The 21,262-nt window shown below is 38.4% G+C and overlaps 1 protein-coding gene across 1 annotated transcript; it reads right to left on the bottom strand.

Annotated features, from left to right (window-relative positions):
- Nucleotides 1-15,325: 15,325 nt before the first annotated feature.
- LOC110779134 (uncharacterized) lies at nucleotides 15,326-20,996 on the bottom strand. The gene is made up of 6 exons (XM_056841543.1): nucleotides 18,430-20,996; nucleotides 18,262-18,349; nucleotides 17,602-18,171; nucleotides 17,376-17,474; nucleotides 17,245-17,295; nucleotides 15,326-15,631 (listed from the first exon to the last, which is right to left on the bottom strand). Exons 1-6 carry the CDS (start codon nucleotides 20,994-20,996, stop codon nucleotides 15,326-15,328), a joined length of 3,681 nt encoding a protein of 1,226 aa, XP_056697521.1.
- Between the last annotated feature and the right edge of the window lie 266 nt (nucleotides 20,997-21,262).

The raw sequence follows: 21,262 nt of genomic DNA, 5'->3' as shown, positions 1-21,262 counted from the left end.
CACTCAGGTATTGAGGATTTAGTGTCTAATAATTTTAATGAAATTTACTTATGACAGATTTTCATCTCTTACAGTAAAGTTTCATAGGTCTTGTCCGATACTAGTCTTCCCAAAGTAAGTATCTATGCAAATGATTATGACATTGCCATGTCCACATAGTTCAAGAAACAGAACTACTAGTCATCTTGCATTCTAATCGTCTAACGTTTTCTATGCGTCCAATTTTATAGAAAACTCCGACTAGGGACCATTTTCAACCTTTGACATTCAAGTTCACTTGATAGACATTTCTTAGTCACAGGACTGGTCCTGACAGTCTATCTTGAATATATCGTCAAATTGAAAGGACTCATCATTTAATAAACCACAAATTAAATGGAAAAATGAATTCTTTTCATTTATTGTGAATGATTAACCAATAATGTTTTACAAAGATTTAAACTCTAAAACTTTAAAACATTAAACAGAGACATCAAAGCCATTCTCCAATATGCTTGATTCCCATAGCTGCAGTGTGCGAGTTGTGCTTCGCCTGCGGCAGAGGTTTAGTCAATGGATCTGATATGTTGTCATCAGTTCCAATTTTGCTTATCTCGACTTCTTTTCTTTCAACGAACTCTCGTAGAAGGTGAAATCTACGAAGTACATGCTTGACTCTCTGGTGGTGTCTAGGCTCCTTTGCCTGTGCAATAGCTCCGTTATTGTCACAATACAGGGCTATTGGTCCTTTAATGGAGGGGACTACACCAAGTTCACCTATGAACTTCCTTAGCCATATAGCTTCCTTTGCTGCTTCATGTGCAGCAATGTACTCCGCTTCAGTTGTAGAATCCGCAATGGTGCTTTGCTTAGCACTTTTCCAGCTTACTGCTCCTCCGTTGAGGCAGAAGACAAACCCAGACTGTGATTTGAAATCATCTTTGTCGGTTTGGAAACTTGCGTCCGTATAGCCTTTAACAATTAATTCATCATCTCCACCATAGACCAGGAAGTCATCTTTGTGCCTTTTCAGGTACTTCAGAATATTCTTGGCAGCAGTCCAATGCGCCTCCCCTGGGTCTGACTGGTATCTGCTCGTAGCACTGAGTGCATACGCAACATCCGGGCGTGTACATATCATAGCATACATTATTGAACCAATCAATGATGCATATGGAATCCCATTCATTCGTCTACGCTCATCAAGTGTTTTTGGGCACTGAGTCTTGCTTAGAGTCATTCCATGAGACATGGGTAGGTAGCCTCGCTTGGAGTCCGCCATCTTGAACCTATCAAGCACCTTATTGATATAAGTGCTTTGACTAAGTCCAATCATCCTTTTAGATCTATCTCTGTAAATCTTGATGCCCAATATGTACTGTGCTTCTCCTAGATCCTTCATCGAAAAACATTTCCCAAGCCAAATCTTGACAGAGTTCAACATAGGAATGTCATTTCCGATAAGTAATATGTCGTCGACATATAATACTAGGAAAGCAATTTTGCTCCCACTGACCTTCTTGTATACACAAGATTCGTCTGCGTTCTTGATGAAACCAAAGTCACTGACTGCTTCATCAAAACGTATATTCCAGCTCCTGGATGCCTGCTTCAATCCGTAGATTGACTTCTTTAGCTTGCATACCTTTTTAGCATTCTTTGGATCCTCAAAACCTTCAGGCTGTGTCATAAACACAGTTTCTGTTAAAACGCCGTTTAAGAAAGCAGTTTTGACATCCATCTGCCATATTTCGTAATAGTAATATGCAGCGATTGCTAACATTATCCGAATAGACTTTAGCATTGCAACTGGTGCAAAGGTTTCATCGTAATCCACACCGTGGACTTGCCTGTAACCTTTTGCAACCAATCTAGCTTTGAAAACTTCAAGTTTCCCATCCTTGTCCTTTTTCAGTTTGAAAACCCATTTGCTTCCAATGGCTTGGTAGCCATCTGGCAAATCGACCAAATCCCATACTTGGTTTTCAGACATGGAGTCTAATTCTGATTGCATGGCTTCTTGCCATTGCTTGGAGCTAGGGCTCGTCATAGCTTGTTTGTAAGTCGCAGGTTCATCACTTTCAAGTAATAGAACGGCATAGCTCTCGTTCGTCAAAATACCTAAGTACCTTTCCGGTTGAGATCTATATCTTTGCGATCTACGCGGGGTAACATTTCTAGGTTGACCATGATTCTCACCAGATTCTTCTAAAGATCTCTGAGTTTCATCCTGAATGTCATCTTGAGCATTCTCTAGAGTTTGTTGTTCGACTCGAATTTCTTCGAGGTCTACTTTTCTCCCACTTGTCATTTTTGAAATGTGATCTTTCTCCAAAAAGACACCATCTCGAGCAACAAACACCTTGTTCTCAGATGTATTGTAGAAGTAATACCCCTTTGTTTCCTTTGGATAGCCCACAAGGATACATTTGTCAGATTTTGGATGAAGTTTGTCTGAAATTAATCGTTTGACGTATACTTCACATCCCCAAATCTTAAGAAAAGACACATTTGGAGGCTTTCCAAACCATAATTCGTATGGAGTCTTTTCGACAGCTTTAGACGGAGCTCTATTTATAGTGAGTGCAGCTGTATTTAGTGCATGTCCCCAAAATTCTAATGGAAGTTCGGCCTGACCCATCATTGACCTGACCATGTCTAGCAAGGTTCTGTTCCTCTGTTCCGACACACCGTTCCATTGTGGTGTTCCTGGAGGAGTCAATTCTGATAGAATTCCACATTCTTTCAGATGGTCATCAAATTCATAGCTCAGATATTCACCGCCTCTATCAGACCGCAGTGCCTTAATCTTCTTGCCTAATTGATTCTCTACTTCACTCTGAAATTCCTTGAATTTGTCAAAGGATTCAGACTTATGCTTCATTAGTTAGACATAACCATACCTACTGAAGTCATCAGTGAAAGTGATAAAGTAGCTGAAACCACCTCTAGCATTTGTACTCATTGGTCCACATACATCTGTATGGATTAAACCCAATAGTTCATTTGCTCTTTCTCCAACTTTAGAGAAAGGTTGCTTTGTCATTTTGCCAAGTAAACATGATTCGCATTTACCATAATCCTCTAAGTCAAATGGTTCTAGAATTCCTTCCTTTTGAAGTCTTTCTAAGCGTTTCAAGTTTATATGGCCTAATCGACAATGCCACAGATAGGTGGGATCTGAATCATTCTTTTTGGCCTTTTTGGTATTTATGTTATATACTTGTTTGTCGTGATCTAATAAATAAAGTCCATTGACTAATCTAGCAGATCCATAAAACATCTCTTTAAAATAAAACGAACAACTATTGTCTTTTATTAAAAAGGAAAATCCCTTAGCATCTAAGCAAGAAACTGAAATGATGTTTTTAGTAAGACTTGGAACATGGAAACATTCTTCCAGTTCCAAAACTAGCCCGGAGGGCAACGACAAATAGTAAGTTCCTTCAGCTAATGCAGCAATCCGTGCTCCATTTCCCACTCGTAGGTCGACTTCACCCTTGCTTAACTTTCTACTTCTTCTTAGTCCCTGTGGATTGGAACATAAGTGTGAGCCACAACCTGTATCTAATACCCAAGAAGTTGAATTAGCAAGTATACAGTCTATAACGAAAATACCTGAAGATGGAACGACTGTTCCGTTCTTCTGATCTTCCTTTAGCTTTGGACATTCTCTTTTGTAATGGCCTATTCCATCACAATAAAGACAGCTTGATGTGGACTTGTCCTGCTTTGACTTAGCATTGCCCTTGGACTTTCCACCTTTCTTGAATGGTCTCCTTCTAGCCTTGAGTAAATCTTTGGCTTCACAGTCCAGTATTATTTCAGCCTTTCTGACAAGGTGAACAAATTCTGCAACTGTTTGTTCTCTTGGTTCACTTAGGTATAGTTGCTTGAAGCGACCAAACCCTCTGTGTAGTGAATTTAGCAAGATAGAGACTGCCATCCTTTCGCTTATTGGTGTTCCTAGTAGACTTAGGCGATCAAAGTATGAACGCATAAGATCCACATGGAACCTCAGTGGGACGCCTACCCTCTGTTTAGTGCGAAGGAGCTGAACATGTGTTTCTTGGACCTCCATCCTATAACACCTGTTGGGAGAACTAACCTTTAGACCAGACATTGATTCAATCAACTCATGGACGTTCAGGTCCCTGTCCTCCGTGCTTCCACGACAGATATCCCTCAGATTCTTGATGAGCGTAAAAGGTTCATAGGCTACAAACCTTCTAGCCCAATCATCAGGGATATTGTTCAACATGAGACTCATAACCTTTTTGAGATCCGCATCCCAGGCGTAAAATCTCTCAGGGGTCATGTCTCTGGCATAGTAGCTTGGCATGGGATGTGACAGTACATACTCAAGTCCATTGAGTTTGACTATTTCAACTAGCTTAGCTTCCCATTCAAGAAAATTTGCCAGGTTCAGCTTGACCATAAGCTCAGAACCTTCGATGATGTTTTGATTGTTGTTTGCCATATTTAAAACTACAATTGAAAAGAATAAACAAATAAATAACCATTCACAGTTTCTCTTAATAAACTTAAATTCTAGCAAACATGCATAATTCAATGTTTATTAAGCATTTTATTCAAGTTATGTGTTCCGGCAGGTGTGAATAAAATGATTCCAAGATCCTAAAATCATTGAAGAACTAAGCACAGTTTGTCGACTTAATCCTAAAACATCTTAGGTAAGCAAAAGCCTTTTGCTAATAGTCTAGAAACTATTCTTGGTTGATAGGTACGTCTAAGAACTTATTAGGTAAACCTATCGATTTTGCCACGACATAAAAGGACTCCTTACTTATATCGTTGAGTTTCACCAAAACTAACATGTACTCACAATTATTTGTGTACCTTGCCCCTTTAGGACCAATAAGTAACACCTCGCTGAGCGAAAACTATTACTAGATTGATGTAAAGGATATCCAAGCAAGTGTATATTTTGGCATGGCACCTTTTAACTTAATTTTTAAGTTTGGAACTTAAGGCTCTTACTATGTTGGTTAGATTTTAAGTGAACTAAAATCCTTAATCATGCAACATAATCAAGCCACAATCTCATGCATAATTAAGACATATTTAAAGCAATAAATAACTTAAAACATGCATAAGATAAATGTGATCTAGTATGGCCCGACTTCATCTTGAAGCTTTGACTTCAAAGTCCGTCTTGAAAATCTCCGTGGGAGGCACCATTTTCTTCAAATAGGATAAGCTATAATTAAAACTAATTACAACTATTTGATGGTACGCAGACCATATTTGAATGGATTGAAAAATAACTTTGGTACTTTAGACCAATTACATTCAAATTAATGGTGCGCAGACCATATTTTCTATCCTATTTGGGCCATACTAGTCACTTCATAACCTGCAAAACAGTACATATACAATATATACCATTCACCCATATATTATCATGAATGGCCCACATAGCTGGTTAGTAAAACACATTATGCATCACGTAAACATTTGCAGCAATTAATCAAGGGCACCAATAATCTACCAATTATTCAGTCCTTATTAATTCTAATCAAGTTGTTTTAACCTTAAGGATTTGTAGACCTAATCAAGAGTTTATGACTAAAAGGGCTCCCACTTAAACCAATAAATTCATATGCTTTACTAATTTTAAACATAAAAATGTATTTCTAGTCTAACCGGAAACATACAAATTTAAGGATTTGTAGACCTAATCAAGAGTTTATGACTAAAAGGGCTCCCACTTAAACCAATAAATTCATATGCTTTACTAATTTTAAACATAAAAATGTATTTCTAGTCTAACCGGAAACATACAAATTTAATTAAAATTTAAAGCTCATATAAATTTATAATTGAATCCAAAAAGTTTAATTTAATTTCAGTCGTATTTAAATTAATTCATGATTTTAATTTTAGTAAAATAATTAGAATAAATAAAATTTATTATAATTACAATATTCAAAATTAAAATCCAAGAAAATAATTTAAATTATTAATTTTAAAATTAATTACGTAAACTGAAAATTTCAAATTAAACATTCAAAACGATCTAATCGCAACGCAAACACCCTACGCATCGCACGCCCATGGGCCACACGCACACAGCCATCGCTGGCCTTGTGCGCGCAGCCCATGCGCTCGTCGCATAGCTGCTGCATCTTCCCATCACAAGCCATCGCACAAGTGGTGCTCGCTGCGCGCGCGCCAGCGCTCGACGCACGCGAGCCCTCGCTCGCTGTGCGCGCTCGCTAGCGCTTGCTGCGCGCGCTCCAGCGCTTGATGCACGCGAGCCATCGCTCGCTGTGCGCGAGCAATTGCGCGCGATCAACGCTGGGCGCAGCGCTCGTGGCACGCGAGCTTGCGCTCGCTGCGCGCGAGGCTGCGCGCGCTTGCGCGAGGCAGTGCGCGTTGTGGCGCAGCTCGCTTGCTGCCCACACGCGACTGCCATGCCTTGCCTTCGCCCATGCCCATTCATCCATAGCTCGTGGCCCACGACACAAGGCAGGGATGCTGCCTTGTGCTCGTGCACCATGCCCCTGCTCATTGCATTCGTGCCGCACGGGCGACGAGCTCCCTTGCTCGTCGTCGCATGCCCGCACTATACAACACCCCTTAAGGGTAACACGAAGCGTCCATTGCTTTGTGCGTGCAAGTTATATGAACGAATCGCATAAAAATTTAAAATTTATATTTAAAATTAATGACAAATTAATAAATAATATTAATTTCATAATTTTAGGGCGAAAAATCGAAAATTTATTATTCAATTGATTTCCGATTATCATGGATTCAAGCCTAGGTCATAAAAATTTAAAATTTATCATAAATTTACAATTTTTATGGTGGTTTTTTAATCATAGGTTTCTAATTAAATTATAATTAATTATGAAAATCAAATTAATTCTAAATTATTCTAATTTTCAACAAATTAATCATAACTACAAATTAGATTGCATAATTAACAAGGCTAGGCATTCAAACTTGTTAAACATATATAGTAGGTCAATCAAAAATTCAAGATTTATCAACAAGATTCGCAAATATTTAATTTAACATCTTAAATTTACGAAATTTTGCATTCGAAAAACTAAAACCTTCGAAAAGTCATAGTTAGGCTTCGAATTTGAGAATTCTGGGTTCGGCAGAAAAATACTATTTTTGTCAAAATTTTAGAATGCCTTTTACATGCGGAATTGACACAAAAATCACTCGATTTGGATGAGTAACGAAGAAAATGCCGAAAAACTGCGTACGTATAATTAAATAAACGCAATTTGCAATTAATTAACAATTACGAAAATTAATCACCCCTTTTAATTCTTGCAAATTTGTAATATTTAACCATGTTCATGCAATTTAGATTATGAAAATAATAAGAGGCTCGTGATACCACTGTTAGGTTATGATACATATGACAATTCATAAATCATGCGGAAAAACCATTTAGCCAGGAATACATATTATTTACACATAATCATATAGCATAGTTTAGATGCATACTCTTTGTTGCGTGCCTTCCCTAGCTGCGCCCGAACCGAACAAGAACAAGTCTTTAGGACTCCAAGTGTCGTCCCTCCGTAGATAGTCCACAGCACGTCCGGATCCGCCTTAAGATTGACCAACTAGAATCGCCCTTAAGGTACTAAAGATTTTCGGCACTTATAGTCAAGAAATGTGTCTGAATTTTCTCTCAAAAACTCACTTTGAATACTTGAATAATCTATAAAAATATGTGACCCTAGGCACCTATTTATAGAGTTATGGAAAGGGTTTTGGAATCCTATTAGGATACTAATTTATTTAATTATAACCCTACTAGGACTCTAATTAAATAATCATTATCTAATAGTTTTAGGATTTAATCACACTTCGAATCCTGATTGCTTCAGGATTCCCGCACAAGCATTGCACGAGCACCGTACACCCGCGCAAGCCTTGCGGCCCACGCTAGGCGCACAGCGCTCGGCCCACTGCTGTGCTCCGCGCGCGCGCCCAAGGCCTTGGCTGGGCCTGGCCTTGCGCTGGGCCTGGTCGAGGCTTGGCGTGCGCTGGTGCGCGTTGGCTCGCTGGGCGACGGCCTGGCTTCGTGCTGGGCCTTCGTCTAGCGGGCCTCGTCCGATGCTAATTCGTACGATACGCTTCCGATTAAATTCCCGATTCCGGAATTCATTTCCGATACGAACAATATTTAATATTTCCGATTCCGGAATCAATTTCCGTTTCGAACAAATATTTAATATTTCCGTTTCCGGAATTATTTTCCAATTCCGATAATATTTCCGATTCTGACAATATTTCCGTTTCCGGCAATATTTCCGATTCTGGCAATATTTCCATTTCCGATAATATTTTCCGATACGTACCATGTTTCCGTTTCCGGCAACATCTACGACTTGGATAATATTTATATTTCCGATACGATCCATATTTCCGTTTCCGGCAATATCATCGTTTCCGGAGTATTCATTTCTTGCCTGTGACGATCTCAGCTCCCACTGAAACCAAGATCCGTCGATTCCGAATATCCATAGATGGAGTATTTAATGCCATTAAATACTTGATCCGTTTACGTACTATTTGTGTGACCCTACGGGTTCAGTCAAGAGTAAGTTGTGGATTAATATCATTAATTCCACTTGAACTGAAGCGGCCTCTAGCTAGGCATTCAGCTCACTTGATCTCACTGAATTATTAACTTGTTAATTAATACTGAACCGCATTTATTAGACTTAACATAGAATGCATACTTGGACCAAGGGCATTATTTCCTTCACCCCCAACACATAGAGCAAAATTGCAGACTCCCAAAACGAAATCTCATCCTGTATATCTTCCAGTTCAATTTGTACAATCTCAGGTAGGGGTTCATTATTCAAGTTATTAATGTGTCTTCCTATATGCTCATTCACAATATTATCAACATTATCAACAGATTGCAAAATTTGATCAGAAATTCAATTCCCGCCATTTTTCGATTGAAAGTGAGAGCGAGCATCTTTACCTGATTGTAGCCCATTAAGCCACGCATTGAAATCATCCCTGACCTGGAACGTTGTTGAAGATGTTGAAGAGCAGATTTTGGGGTGAGGATCTGTTCCTCCAACATTGCTTCAATGTCTGGGTTGGTTCGAATTTCAGAGTGTTCCGAGGTCGCATCATCATCCTCTCCATTAGGAATTCTGCCTGTTTATGATGAGTAGCTTTCTTATTGTTCACTGCTGGTGTTGTTGGCTTCGATTTTCCGCCATTGTTGTTGCGTTTAGCTTGCTTTCGAGTGGTAGCCATGGCGTCGAGGAGTCGCCTCTTCGGACCCTCTTAATCGCAAGTTTCCTCCGTTTAGGCTGTATAATTATTTAACATAAAAAAGTCATTTTTACTTGTTGTTGGTGATTTTTACGTAAGGTAAAACATAGTAATGTGGGATCTTGTTAGATTCGTATTAATGTGTATTTTCAAAAGATTAACTTTTTATAATTTTTGCTTGAAAAGAATCAACGATATTAATGATTAAAGTTGTGCATTGACATGCGTGAAAGTAACAAACGTTGCGAGTAAAAATGAACGGAGGAAGTATCAATTTCTCACTTACCTAAGGACCCACCAACATTAAAAAATTTCAATACCCCCACTCCCTTACCCCTTTAAAAGTTTGACACACATCCCACTACGTATATTAAAAAAGGATTATTTTACTTTTAATAATCCAACCTTTGAGCCATTTTCCGTCAATAATATAACCTTTGGATTATTATCTAATAATCCAACATTTGCACCCCATTAACCTTTATTGGACCTAAATGACTGGAAATCGGTTAAAAATATCAACTTTTATATATTTTTATTTATTAACTTTTCTTATTCCTCTTTCCTCGTCTTTCCTCATCCTTCTCCCTCCACTCCCAGAAAACCACTCCCACCGTTACCTCTGCCTCCCAGAAACACGAACCCTCCCACAAAACCCTCTTTCCCCACCACTTCACCTCTAACCACCATCAACACCCTAACCCTAACTCCAACCAATCTCCCATTGAAATCGATGAAGAACCTTTGTCTCTGCCGTCGGAACATAATCAGGAGAAGGCAAAGAGAGAATACGCAACTCCTCCCACCCGAACTACCAGAAATTTTCAAACTTTTCGACTGAATGTGGGAAATTTCCAAATGAATTTTGTTGGAATTTAGGCATTAATTTGAGTAATTGGTGTTTAATTTCAAACAAATTAAACTTATTTAACAATTTAGCATGTAAAATCAAAGATATACATCAAAAAAATTAATTTGGGACTTGTGGTGTTCTTGGTGTAGGGGATGGTTGAAGATGATTGTAGTGGAGCCACGAGTTCAGCAGTGGGGTGTGTTGGAGGGGAGGAGTAAGAAATGGCTGGTGATATTATCATCGATGTTAATGGAGTTTAGTGGTGTTTGCTTGGATATTGTGAAATAATTGTAGATATTGTTTGTATTTGGATGTTGCTATGGATTTTTTTCTTTCTAAATCAAACAGTGAACTTAAACATTTAGAACCACTAAATAAGATAATGGTTGAGGGATTTGAGGGTGGCGATGGAAAGATGTTGTTATAGTCGTTGTTGGCATTGTTGGTGTGGAGGAATAAGGAAGAAAATAGAAAGAAAAAAAATCCAGAATAAAAAAAGAAGGAAAAGACAGAAAAAAATGAAGAAAAGAAAAAGAAAAAAAATGTTTTAAAAAAATTTAATTTGTAACAAATAGTAGCATGATACGTGTATCGTTTACCTGCTGTATCAACTTGGTGACCGGTTAGGTGCAATAAAAGTTAATGGGATGCAAATCTATATTATTAAAGTAGAGTGGTGAGAAATGAGAGGCCTTCAAAACCCCAATTCTCAAACCACAACTACTCCATGTCATTGTTAGGTTATGATACATATGATATTACATAAATCATGCGGAAACAACCATTAACCCAGGAATACATATTATTTACACATAATCATATAGCATAATTTAGATGCATACTCTTTGTTGCGTGCCTTCCCTAGCTGCGCCCGAACCGAACAAGAACAAGTCTTTAGGACTCCAAGTGTCGTCCCTCCGTAGATAGTCCACAGCACGTCCGGATCCGCCATAAGATTGACCAACTAGAATCGCCCTTAAGGTACTAGAATTTTCGGCACTATTGAGCAAGGAATGTGGCTGAATTTTTCTCTCAAAACTCACTTTGAATACTTGAATTAATCTCTGAAAATATGTGACCCTAGGCACGTATTTATAGAGTTATGGAAAGGGAATTGTAATCCTAGTAGGACACGAATTAATTAAACTTAGAATCCTACGAGAACTCTAATTAATTAATTTATCCTTTTAGGAATAGGAATTTAATCATATACTAACTCTAATAGTTTTAGGAATCATGCATGAACACAAACTCACACACACACACGGCAGCCACAAGGGCCGCCCATGCGCGTGCGTGCGAGCAGCAGCCCACGCAGCGAGGCCCACGCAGCCGTGGCCTTGGCGCGCGCTGGGCTTGCCTTGCGGTAGGCCTGGGCGCTGCCTTGGCTGGGCTTGTGGCGCGTGTTTGGCTTGCTGGGCGATGGCCCGGCTTCGTGCTGGGCCTTCGTCCGGCAGGCCTCGTCCGATGCTAATTCGTACGATACGCTTCCGATTAAATTCCCGGTTCCGGAATTCATTTCCGATACGAACAATATTTAATATTTCCGATTCCGGAATCAATTTCCGTTTCGAACAAATATTTAATATTTCCGTTTCCGGAATTATTTTCCGATTCCGATAATATTTCCGATTCTGACAATATTTCCGTTTCCGGCAATATTTCCGATTCTGGTAATATTTCCATTTCCGATAATATTTTCCGATACGTACCATGTTTCCGTTTCCGGCAACATCTACGACTTGGATAATATTTATATTTCCGATACGATCCATATTTCCGTTTCCGGCAATATCATCGTTTCCGGAGTATTCATTTCTTGCCTGTGACGATCTCAGCTCCCACTGAAACCAAGATCCGTCGATTCCGAATATCCATAGATAGAGTATCTAATGCCATTAAATACTTGATCCGTTTACGTACTATTTGTGTGACCCTACGGGTTCAGTCAAGAGTAAGCTGTGGATTAATATCATTAATTCCACTTGAACTGAAGCGGCCTCTAGCTAGGCATTCAGTTCACTTTGTTAGGTTATGATACATATGACAATTCATAAATCATGCGGAAAAACCATAAACCCAGGAAAACATATTATTTACACATAATCATTTAGCATAGATTAGATGCATACTCTTTGTTGCGTGCCTTCCCTAGCTGCGCCCGAACCGAACAAGAACAAGTCTTTAGGACTCCAAGTGTCGTCCCTCCGTAGATAGTCCACAGCACGTCCGGATCCGCCTTAAGATTGACCAACTAGAATCGCCCTTAAGGTACTAGAATTTTCGGCACTTTTGAGCAAGATGTGTGGCTGAATTTTTCTCTCAAAAAACTCACTTTTGAATACTTTGAAACTTGTGTTATAAATTGTGAGCCCTAGCCTCATATTTATAGCGGTATGGAAAGGGAATCGAAATCCTATTCAGATACAAATTAATTAAACCTAGAATCCTACAAGAACTCTAATTTAATTAATTTATCAAATAGAATTAGGAATTTAATCATTAACCGAACTCTGCATGTTTTAGGAAACGTGCACGAACACAAACACTTGCACACACACGCACGGCAGCCACGATGGGCCCCATGCGTGCGCGCGAGCAGCAGCCCACTCAGCGCCCGCGCGCGCTGCGCGCTGCGCGTGCTGTGGTCGCTGTGCGCTGCGCGTGCTGTGCGCGCTGTGCGCGCTGCGCGCTGCGCGCAGCCTGCTGGGCCTGGCCTTGCGCTGGGCCTGGCGTGGCTGTTTGTGCGGCGCGCTTGGCTTGCTGGGCGATGGCCTGGCTTCGTGCTGGGCCTCGTCCGGCAGGCCTCGTCCGATGCTTATTCGTACGATGCGCTTCCGATTAAATTTTCCGATTCCGGAATTCATTTCCGATACGAACAATATTTAATATTTCCGATTCCGGAATTAATTTCCGTTTCGAACAAATATTTAATATTTCCGTTTCCGGAATTATTTTCCGATTCCGGTAATATTTCCGATTCTGACAATATTTCCGTTTCCGGCAATATTTCCGATTCTGGCAATATTTCCATTGCCAATAATATTTTCCGATACGTACCATGTTTCCGTTTCCGGCAACATCTACGACTTGGATAATATTTATATTTCCGATACGATCCATATTTCCGTTTCCGGCAATATCATCGTTTCCGGAGTATTCATTTCTTGCCTGTGACGATCTCAGCTCCCACTGAAACCAAGATCCGTCGATTCCGAATATTCATAGATGGAGTATTTAATGCCATTAAATACTTGATCCGTTTACGTACTATTTGTGTGACCCTACGGGTTCAGTCAAGAGTAAGCTGTGGATTAATATCATTAATTCCACTTGAACTGAAGCGGCCTCTAGCTAGGCATTCAGCTCACTTGATCTCACTGAATTATTAACTTGTTAATTAATACTGAACCGCATTTATTAGACTTAACATAGAATGCATACTTGGACCAAGGGCATTATTTCCTTCAGTCTCCCACTTGTCCTTAGGGACAAGTGTGCATTTCCTAATTCCTTTGTCGCTCGATGCTTGCTCTTGAACATAAGGTAAGAGTTGTCATCCTTATTATGTCCAGAGGTGTTCCTCGGTTTCAGAGTTCAACTGATCAAATAAACAGATAATCATAGCCTATGATTCATTCGAGCACGGCCATGCATTTCACAGTTTCTAGCTCTCCGAGTGGCCTTGTACAACTTTTAAGCATCTCATCCCGATTTATGGGAGGACAATCCCAATCTTGCGATCTTGAGATTAGACTTCGTTTGATAGGTGATTACCTGAGCGTTGCCTTTATAGCCTCCTTTTACGGTGCGACGGTTGGTAAACGTCAAAGCAACCAGTTCTCAAACAAGTAATCTCAAATCACTCAGGTATTGAGGATTTAGTGTCTAATAATTTAATGAAATTTACTTATGACAGATTTTCATCTCTTACAGTAAAGTTTCATAGGTCTTGTCCGATACTAGTCTTCCCAAAGTAAGTATCTATGCAAACGATTATGACATTGCCATGTCCACATAGTTCAAGAAACAGAACTACTAGTCATCTTGCATTCTAATCGTCTAACGTTTTCTATGCGTCCAATTTTATAGAAAACTCCGATTAGGGACCATTTTCAACTTTTGACATTCAAGTTCACTTGATAGACATTTCTTAGTCACAGGACTGGTCCTGACAGTCTATCTTGAATATATCGTCAAATTGAAGGGACTCATCATTTAATACTAAACCAAGATTAAATGGAATATGAAAACACATTTCATATATGATAAATGTTCAACCCCAATGTTTTATAACCATGGGCCTCTAACCCATCTTTAAAACATTTCATGGAATTCAAAGCTATGTTTGATTTCCAGTGCTACAACGTGAGTGTTGCTTCTCACTTGTTGCATAGGTTTAGTTATCATGCTTTGCCAATCTTAATATCCTTTTCATCGAATGTTCTTCGAGATATGATGATAAGATCTTTTGAGTTTGTTTATTATGTGATCTAGTCTTTCTTACTACTAGAAAAGGGGATTTTAACGACAAACTTTTTCGTCGTTATAAGTCGAAAAAGTCGTCGTTAAAACTTTTAACGACGAACAAAGTTCGTCGTGATTTTTGTCGTAATAGCTTCCGACGTTATTAGTATTAACGTCAACGTTCGTCGTGAATTTTACACGACGAAATTATTGTTCGTCGTTATTTATTAACGACAAAAAGGTTGTTCGTCGTTATTTATTAACGACAAAAAGGTTGTTCGTCGTTATTTATTAACGACAAAAAGGTTGTTCGTCGTTATTACGTATTCAATGACGTCAAACAAAGAGCAAATAACGACCAACATAGTTGACGTAAAAAGAGAATCAAATTGACACAATAATTTTAATTATCGTCCAACAACGACAAAATATTTCGTCGTTAATGTGACTAAAATAAATATAGTTTGTCGTAAATATGAAAAATATATATAACCTGCCATTCATTCAAAACCATAAAAAGTATATAGAATATTACACTAAATTTATATTAATTAACGTAATCAATTACAAAAGATTTATAATAAACAAATTCAATGTGAGTCAAAACAAACTAATAACATCAAATATATAACTTGGTCCATACTAAGAATTAAATCTCAATGATTCCTTGTTCTTAAAAAAAGTAAGAAAATTTGCACCAAATATCTAAAACTGATGTGTAGCAGCTTCGACCTATTCTTGCATTTCTGATCCTGCTTGTGAAGTTGGAATAGTAACATTAAGTTGCGACACCAATGCATCTTGAAACATTTTCATTCTAGACTCAACCAAGCTAACACGTTCCTTCATTTCATTGTTCTCGGCTTGTACTTCCTCCACGCGATTTGCAAGAACTTCATTATGTTTGTTGGCAGCATTCAATTTAGTTTGAAGCTCTACTCTACTGGGTTGTGGTCCCCTTACATCTTTAAGCTTTATTCCTCCTCCAAAACCTACAACCCTATCTCGAGATTTTGATTTAAAAACTTGTTGTACTACCTAGCAGAACACAAAGAAATTACATTAGTACATGAAGAATACATTTGCACATGAAGATCTATTATTGGTATTTCGAGACAAGAAGTAGATAATAAGGCCTGATCACAATTGAAAAGGTAGTACTAAAGGATGCACCATTCAAGGAAATACCCTGCCCAGATAAGGTAAGCAAAGACCCTGAAATTATTTAGTACAGAAAAACTCAGACTAGTCACTCGCTAAAACTGCCTAAACGTACCATACACAAACACCAAAAGAGAATTAGAGGAGAGTAGTAGGCCTAGTAAGAGTTGGTAATGCCATTCAGAATTGCACCCCAACTAAGCAGTGAGAATCGTTGGTTCAACAAAGCGGGACAGACTGAAAGAAGAAAGCGAGGGTGACGAAGACAAAGAAACAACTCACAATCTAATGAACACAAAAATGCAAGACAAACAAGTCCATGAATGATCACACAAACAAAACTTGGGTGATGAAGAGCTAGGCAACGGTTAAACAATAAACATCACTATTAAAACCTAAAGTCGTCGTTTAATCAGACCAGTTCATTTTCATATGTTCCACATCCACCAGAGTTGAGTTAGACCAAAACCAAAAAATGTATGAATATCCAGGACATGAAAAAGAGACTGGGATATGGTCAAGTTTTTGACACAGACAGATAGTCTTTAGGAGACGAAGCAAAACTAAACGTCCTGTTTGTTATGCTAAAAAAAATCTTGAGGAGTATCATTATATTGAATATCAACCACAACACAAGACACCAAGAAATACGTCAACAATCATTTCTCTATTATGATCCTAGCAAAACCAGCCAAAATCAGAAACTTTAGAGAGCACAGCTTTCTCATTAACATGACAGAGACACAAGATATTAACCAAGATAAAAGGTGCCAAGGGGAGAGAGGGAAGGGGGGGGCATTCTTCTGCATAACTTCTGTTCTACTAAAGGTTCAGAAACTTACTAGTACAAAAGTAAGAATGAGTACCATCAGAAGGTGAAGGTATAGAAGAGGAGAAAAATGTATCAAAGGATTTGATGATGGCGTGTTCAATCACCTTTATTGAAATACCTTACTATGCTTAGTATTCCAAACTAAGCAACTATTTTTATGGTAACATGTAGATCAATCATGGCAATAATTAACTTCTTTGTAATGTAATAGCAAGTCCTTTTTCTCTCTGAAAATCTGTGTTATGTTATTAACCCGCAACTACAGAAACTAAAATATGGAATTCTTAGCTACTAAAAGTTCACGGGCGGCTATGAACATAATGGCCACATAGAGACAGAATAAATTTCAACCTACATTAGTTTTCATCTAGAACACAAAACCACTCTGACGGAGCTAGGTGAGAGCAGAACCAAACATGAAAGACTAAACTCTATGAATAGTTACCAGTATTACATAATCAATATTCTTGTAGTGACAATTGAATTAAATATTGATGATTCCTAACAAACAAATACTATACAGTGGCAAATAATCATATCACTTGAAGATAACACTATACTAACTACTTATCATTTCAGTATTTTTTGCAGGATGATCTTATAAAATTCTCAAACTCAAAACTGAATGGATGAGAAATGACAGATGAAGAGTATTTACCTCGACTTGAGAAAGTGATGGATCCTTTGCCATTTTTTCCCGAAGTTCTTCCTATAACATAGCAAAAACAAGATCATTAACATTAACTAAAAAAAACGGGCCAACAAAAATAAAGCATTCAACAGACATACATATTTTTGCGTTGTCTCCGCATTTGGAAGCTGAGTTCCTTTCTTTCGAGTGGAGTAGAATACATCAACCAAACTCGGCTTCTTCCCATTATTTCCTCCCTTACATAACAAAGAAAATAATCAGTTGTCATGTGAATTTAATTCCAAACTTCCTGAACCTATGAAATTAGGTATTAATAATCATTCTTTCTCACCAAATCATCCCAAATTAGATTTCACTGCTTGCACTTGTAGAGGAAGATGCAACATATGTTGGTCTATCAAATTCACTCTGTTGGTATGCTTCACTTTGCTCATCAACATCATTGTCATCATCTAACAAGTTGCGCGGTTGAGTCTTGGATGCAATAACCCAACCTTTGTTAATGTTATCAGTGGCATAAAAAGCTTGTCTTGCCTGACTAGCTAAGATAAATGGTTCATCAGTTTTTAATTGCCTATTGCAATTAATACTAATGGTTCCATATTCATCTTCTTTGATTCCTCTTACCTTATCAAATACATCCCACCAGTTACACCGAAATAGCACAATCCGGTTTCCTCCGAGATATTGTATCTCTACAATTTCTGTTACAACTCCATAATAATCCATGTTCTCATCTCCATCACCCGTATTTCCTAAGACAACCACGCCACTATTTTGTGTTCTCAAATTCTTATCACGGTTTTGTGTACGAAATCTGTATCCATTTACAACATAACCACTAAAAGATGTTACATATTCAGTTGGTCCACGTGAAAGTGAGAGGAGATTTTCCATTTCCTTGCTCTTATTATTCTCATATAAGAGCGCAACCTACCAAAATTAAATAATGAAAAAAAGTAATTAATAAAAAAATTCACTTGTATGGAAATCAAATACGAAGTATTAAAATATATTCCTTACTTCATCCTTAAACCATTTTCTAAAATTCTCGCTCCATTCCTCTTCGGTGATCCCAGAATCATCTATTGGATGAGTTTCAGAATACTCTCTGTAAGCAAAAAAGCATATAAATATATAAAGAAAATTTTTGTGAATATGAAGAAAAGATATTTACTCTTAGACTCTTACTGTAGGAAAGGTTGAACCTCGTCGCAGTTCTTCAAAATGTAATCGTGAGCTTGATCCATTTCACGCCTGGGAACACTTATAACAGTTGGAGCTCCTAAACCTCTACCAGAATGGCTGAAAATATCCAAGGCTTCATCACTGCCGTTTGCATTTTCATAATTTCGTTCCTGGCGATTAAATCTTGTTTCTATATTATGCATATACCTTGAGCAAAGGGTCATACACTCATCTGCTAAATAGCCCTCCGCAATTGAAGCTTCTGGATGAGCCCTATTTCGTACATAAGATTTAAGCTTATACATATATTGTTCAATAGGATACATCCATCTGAACTGAACAGGACCTCCGATCATAGCTTCATCGGCTAAATGAATTGGCAAATGCATCATTACATCAAAGAACGAGGGAGGAAAAACCTTCTCTAATTTGCAGAGAGTGATAGGAATTTGGGTCTCTAGTTGCTTCAATTCACTCACTTTAAGTACTTTAGCACATAATAAGGTAAAGTACCTTGATAGCTCAATCAGTGCTTCGCGTACAAGTGGAGTGAGTAGACCACGTATTGCCAAAGGAAGAAGATGTTCGAGTATTACATGGCAATCATGGCTCTTTAAACCTGAAATTTTTCCTTCCTTAGTGTTGACACAGTAAGATATATTCGATGAAAAACCGTCAGGTACTTTTAACTCTTTCAAAAAATTACAAAATCTTTGCTTCTCGGCAGGAGAAAAAGTAAACGGTGCTGGAGGCATCTTATATTTGTCCCCTTCTTTGACTGGGTGCAATGTGGGCCTTATCCCCATAGCTTCCAAGTCATGACGTGATTTTATAGTGTCTTTAGTCTTCCCTTTGATGTTCATAATTGTCCCAAGAACACTATCACATATATTTTTCTCAATATGCATCACATCTAAATTGTGCCGTAACAAATGTTTCCTCCAGTATGGAAGCTCAAAGAAAATACTTTTCTTATTCCAATTATCACCCCTAAGCTCATGATTTATTTTTGTCTTCACATGTGGATCCTTGGACAAAACAATGTTCTCGAGATCCTCGAGTTGACGAAGAATTTCATCAATTGAACAAGGTTCAGGAGGTAGACCATGCTCAACTTTTCCGTCAAATGAATCCTTATCCTTCCGCCATCTATGGTTCTTTGGCAAATAACATCTATGCTCCATGTAGCATTCTTTGCCCCCATGAGATAGTCTCATTGATCGTGTATCCTTAAGGCAACGAGGGCATGCCAAATAACCCTTAGTACTCCATCCTGACAACATGGCATATGCTGGAAAATCATTAATTGTCCACATCAGTGCTGCACGTAAATTAAAATGATGTTGAGTTGCTGCATCGAAGGTCTCGACACCAGTGTCCCATAGATCTTTTAATTCCTCGATCAATGGTTGCAAATATATGTCAATTGCATCACCGGGTCCTTTAGGACAAGGAATAAGCATCGAAAGAAGTATATTAGACTGCTTCATACAAAGATCTGGAGGTAAGTTATATGGCATAAGTACTACAGGCCAAATACTATAAGGTGTTTTCGAGTTTGCAAAGGGTTGGAAACCATCACTGGCAAGCCCCAACCTAACATTTCTAGGATCTGATGCAAACTCGGGAAACTCCTTGTCAAATGACTCCCACGCGGCTCCATCAACAGGATGTCGCATCGTACCATCTTTCTTCTTTTTACCATCATGCCACCTCATCAAAGAAGCAGTCTTTGAACACATGAATAATCTTTGAAGCCTCGGTTTTAGTGGGAAGTAGCGTAATATCTTGTGAGGTATTTTTTTACCATTTGACTTACACTTGTCTTCCCCACTGTGTTTGTTTGTTTTCCATCTCGATGCACCGCAAATATTGCATGCATCTAGCTTCTCATTCTCCTTCCAATATAACATGCAATCATTAACACATGCATCGATCTTTTCATAGGAAAGTCCGAGGTTTCTCATGAACTTTTTTGACTCTTTGTAAGAATCTGGTAAAGTTGACCCTGTAGGTAAAAGCCGATTCTTCAAAAATTTGAGAAGCATGCTAAAAGACTCATTGGTCCAACGACCAAGAGTCTTAATATGAAGAAGCTCCAAGATTGCAGACATTGTAGAACTCTTAGCACCTTCATAGACCGGATCTTGTGAATCCTTCAATAGGTTATAAAAACTTTTAACGTCGGCATTTGGCTCCTCGACATCATTGACATCAACAGAGGGACTAACATCATTGAACGCAGGATATAAATCCCTTAGAATATCAAAAATTTCATCATGGTCTTCTCCCTCATCATGATCCTCGTCAGACACGATTTCTGACTCATCCAACCCCTCCCCATGATGATACCAGAAGGTGTATCTTTTGATTATTCCAAAAACAAGTAGATGTTCCCTTACTTTCTCACGATCACCGGATTCTCCATTCATACATTTGGTACAAGGACAACGAATTGTCTCAGTTTTCAACTTTTGAAAAGCATAGTCTAAAAAATTATTAACTCCCTCGGCATATGTTGGATCACCAATGTAATCTTTAATGGAAATCCAATCCTTACAGAGAGTCATTTTCACCAAGTATAATAATAAAATGGCAGAAAAAAATTACCTAGAGAATCAACAAAGATAAGAATATGTTATTTTAAAAAAACCGGTCCACGATCATGATAAATGTAAGAGGTACAATAATCCAACACCTAATACGACAATTTTCAGCAAATGCAGGCTAGCATAAAATTTCGCACACATAGTATATTGAGTCAATGATGCTGACTCGACTAGATTTCTTGGTCATATAAGTCAACCAAGGAAGACCTAATACACTTAAAAGTATA

This window comes from Spinacia oleracea, chromosome 4 (genome assembly GCF_020520425.1).
Source record: "Spinacia oleracea cultivar Varoflay chromosome 4, BTI_SOV_V1, whole genome shotgun sequence".
Classification (NCBI taxonomy): Eukaryota; Viridiplantae; Streptophyta; class Magnoliopsida; order Caryophyllales; family Amaranthaceae; genus Spinacia; species Spinacia oleracea.
The sequence above is the reverse complement of the archived record's forward strand: the minus strand, read 5'-3'. Positions and strand labels throughout refer to the sequence as shown.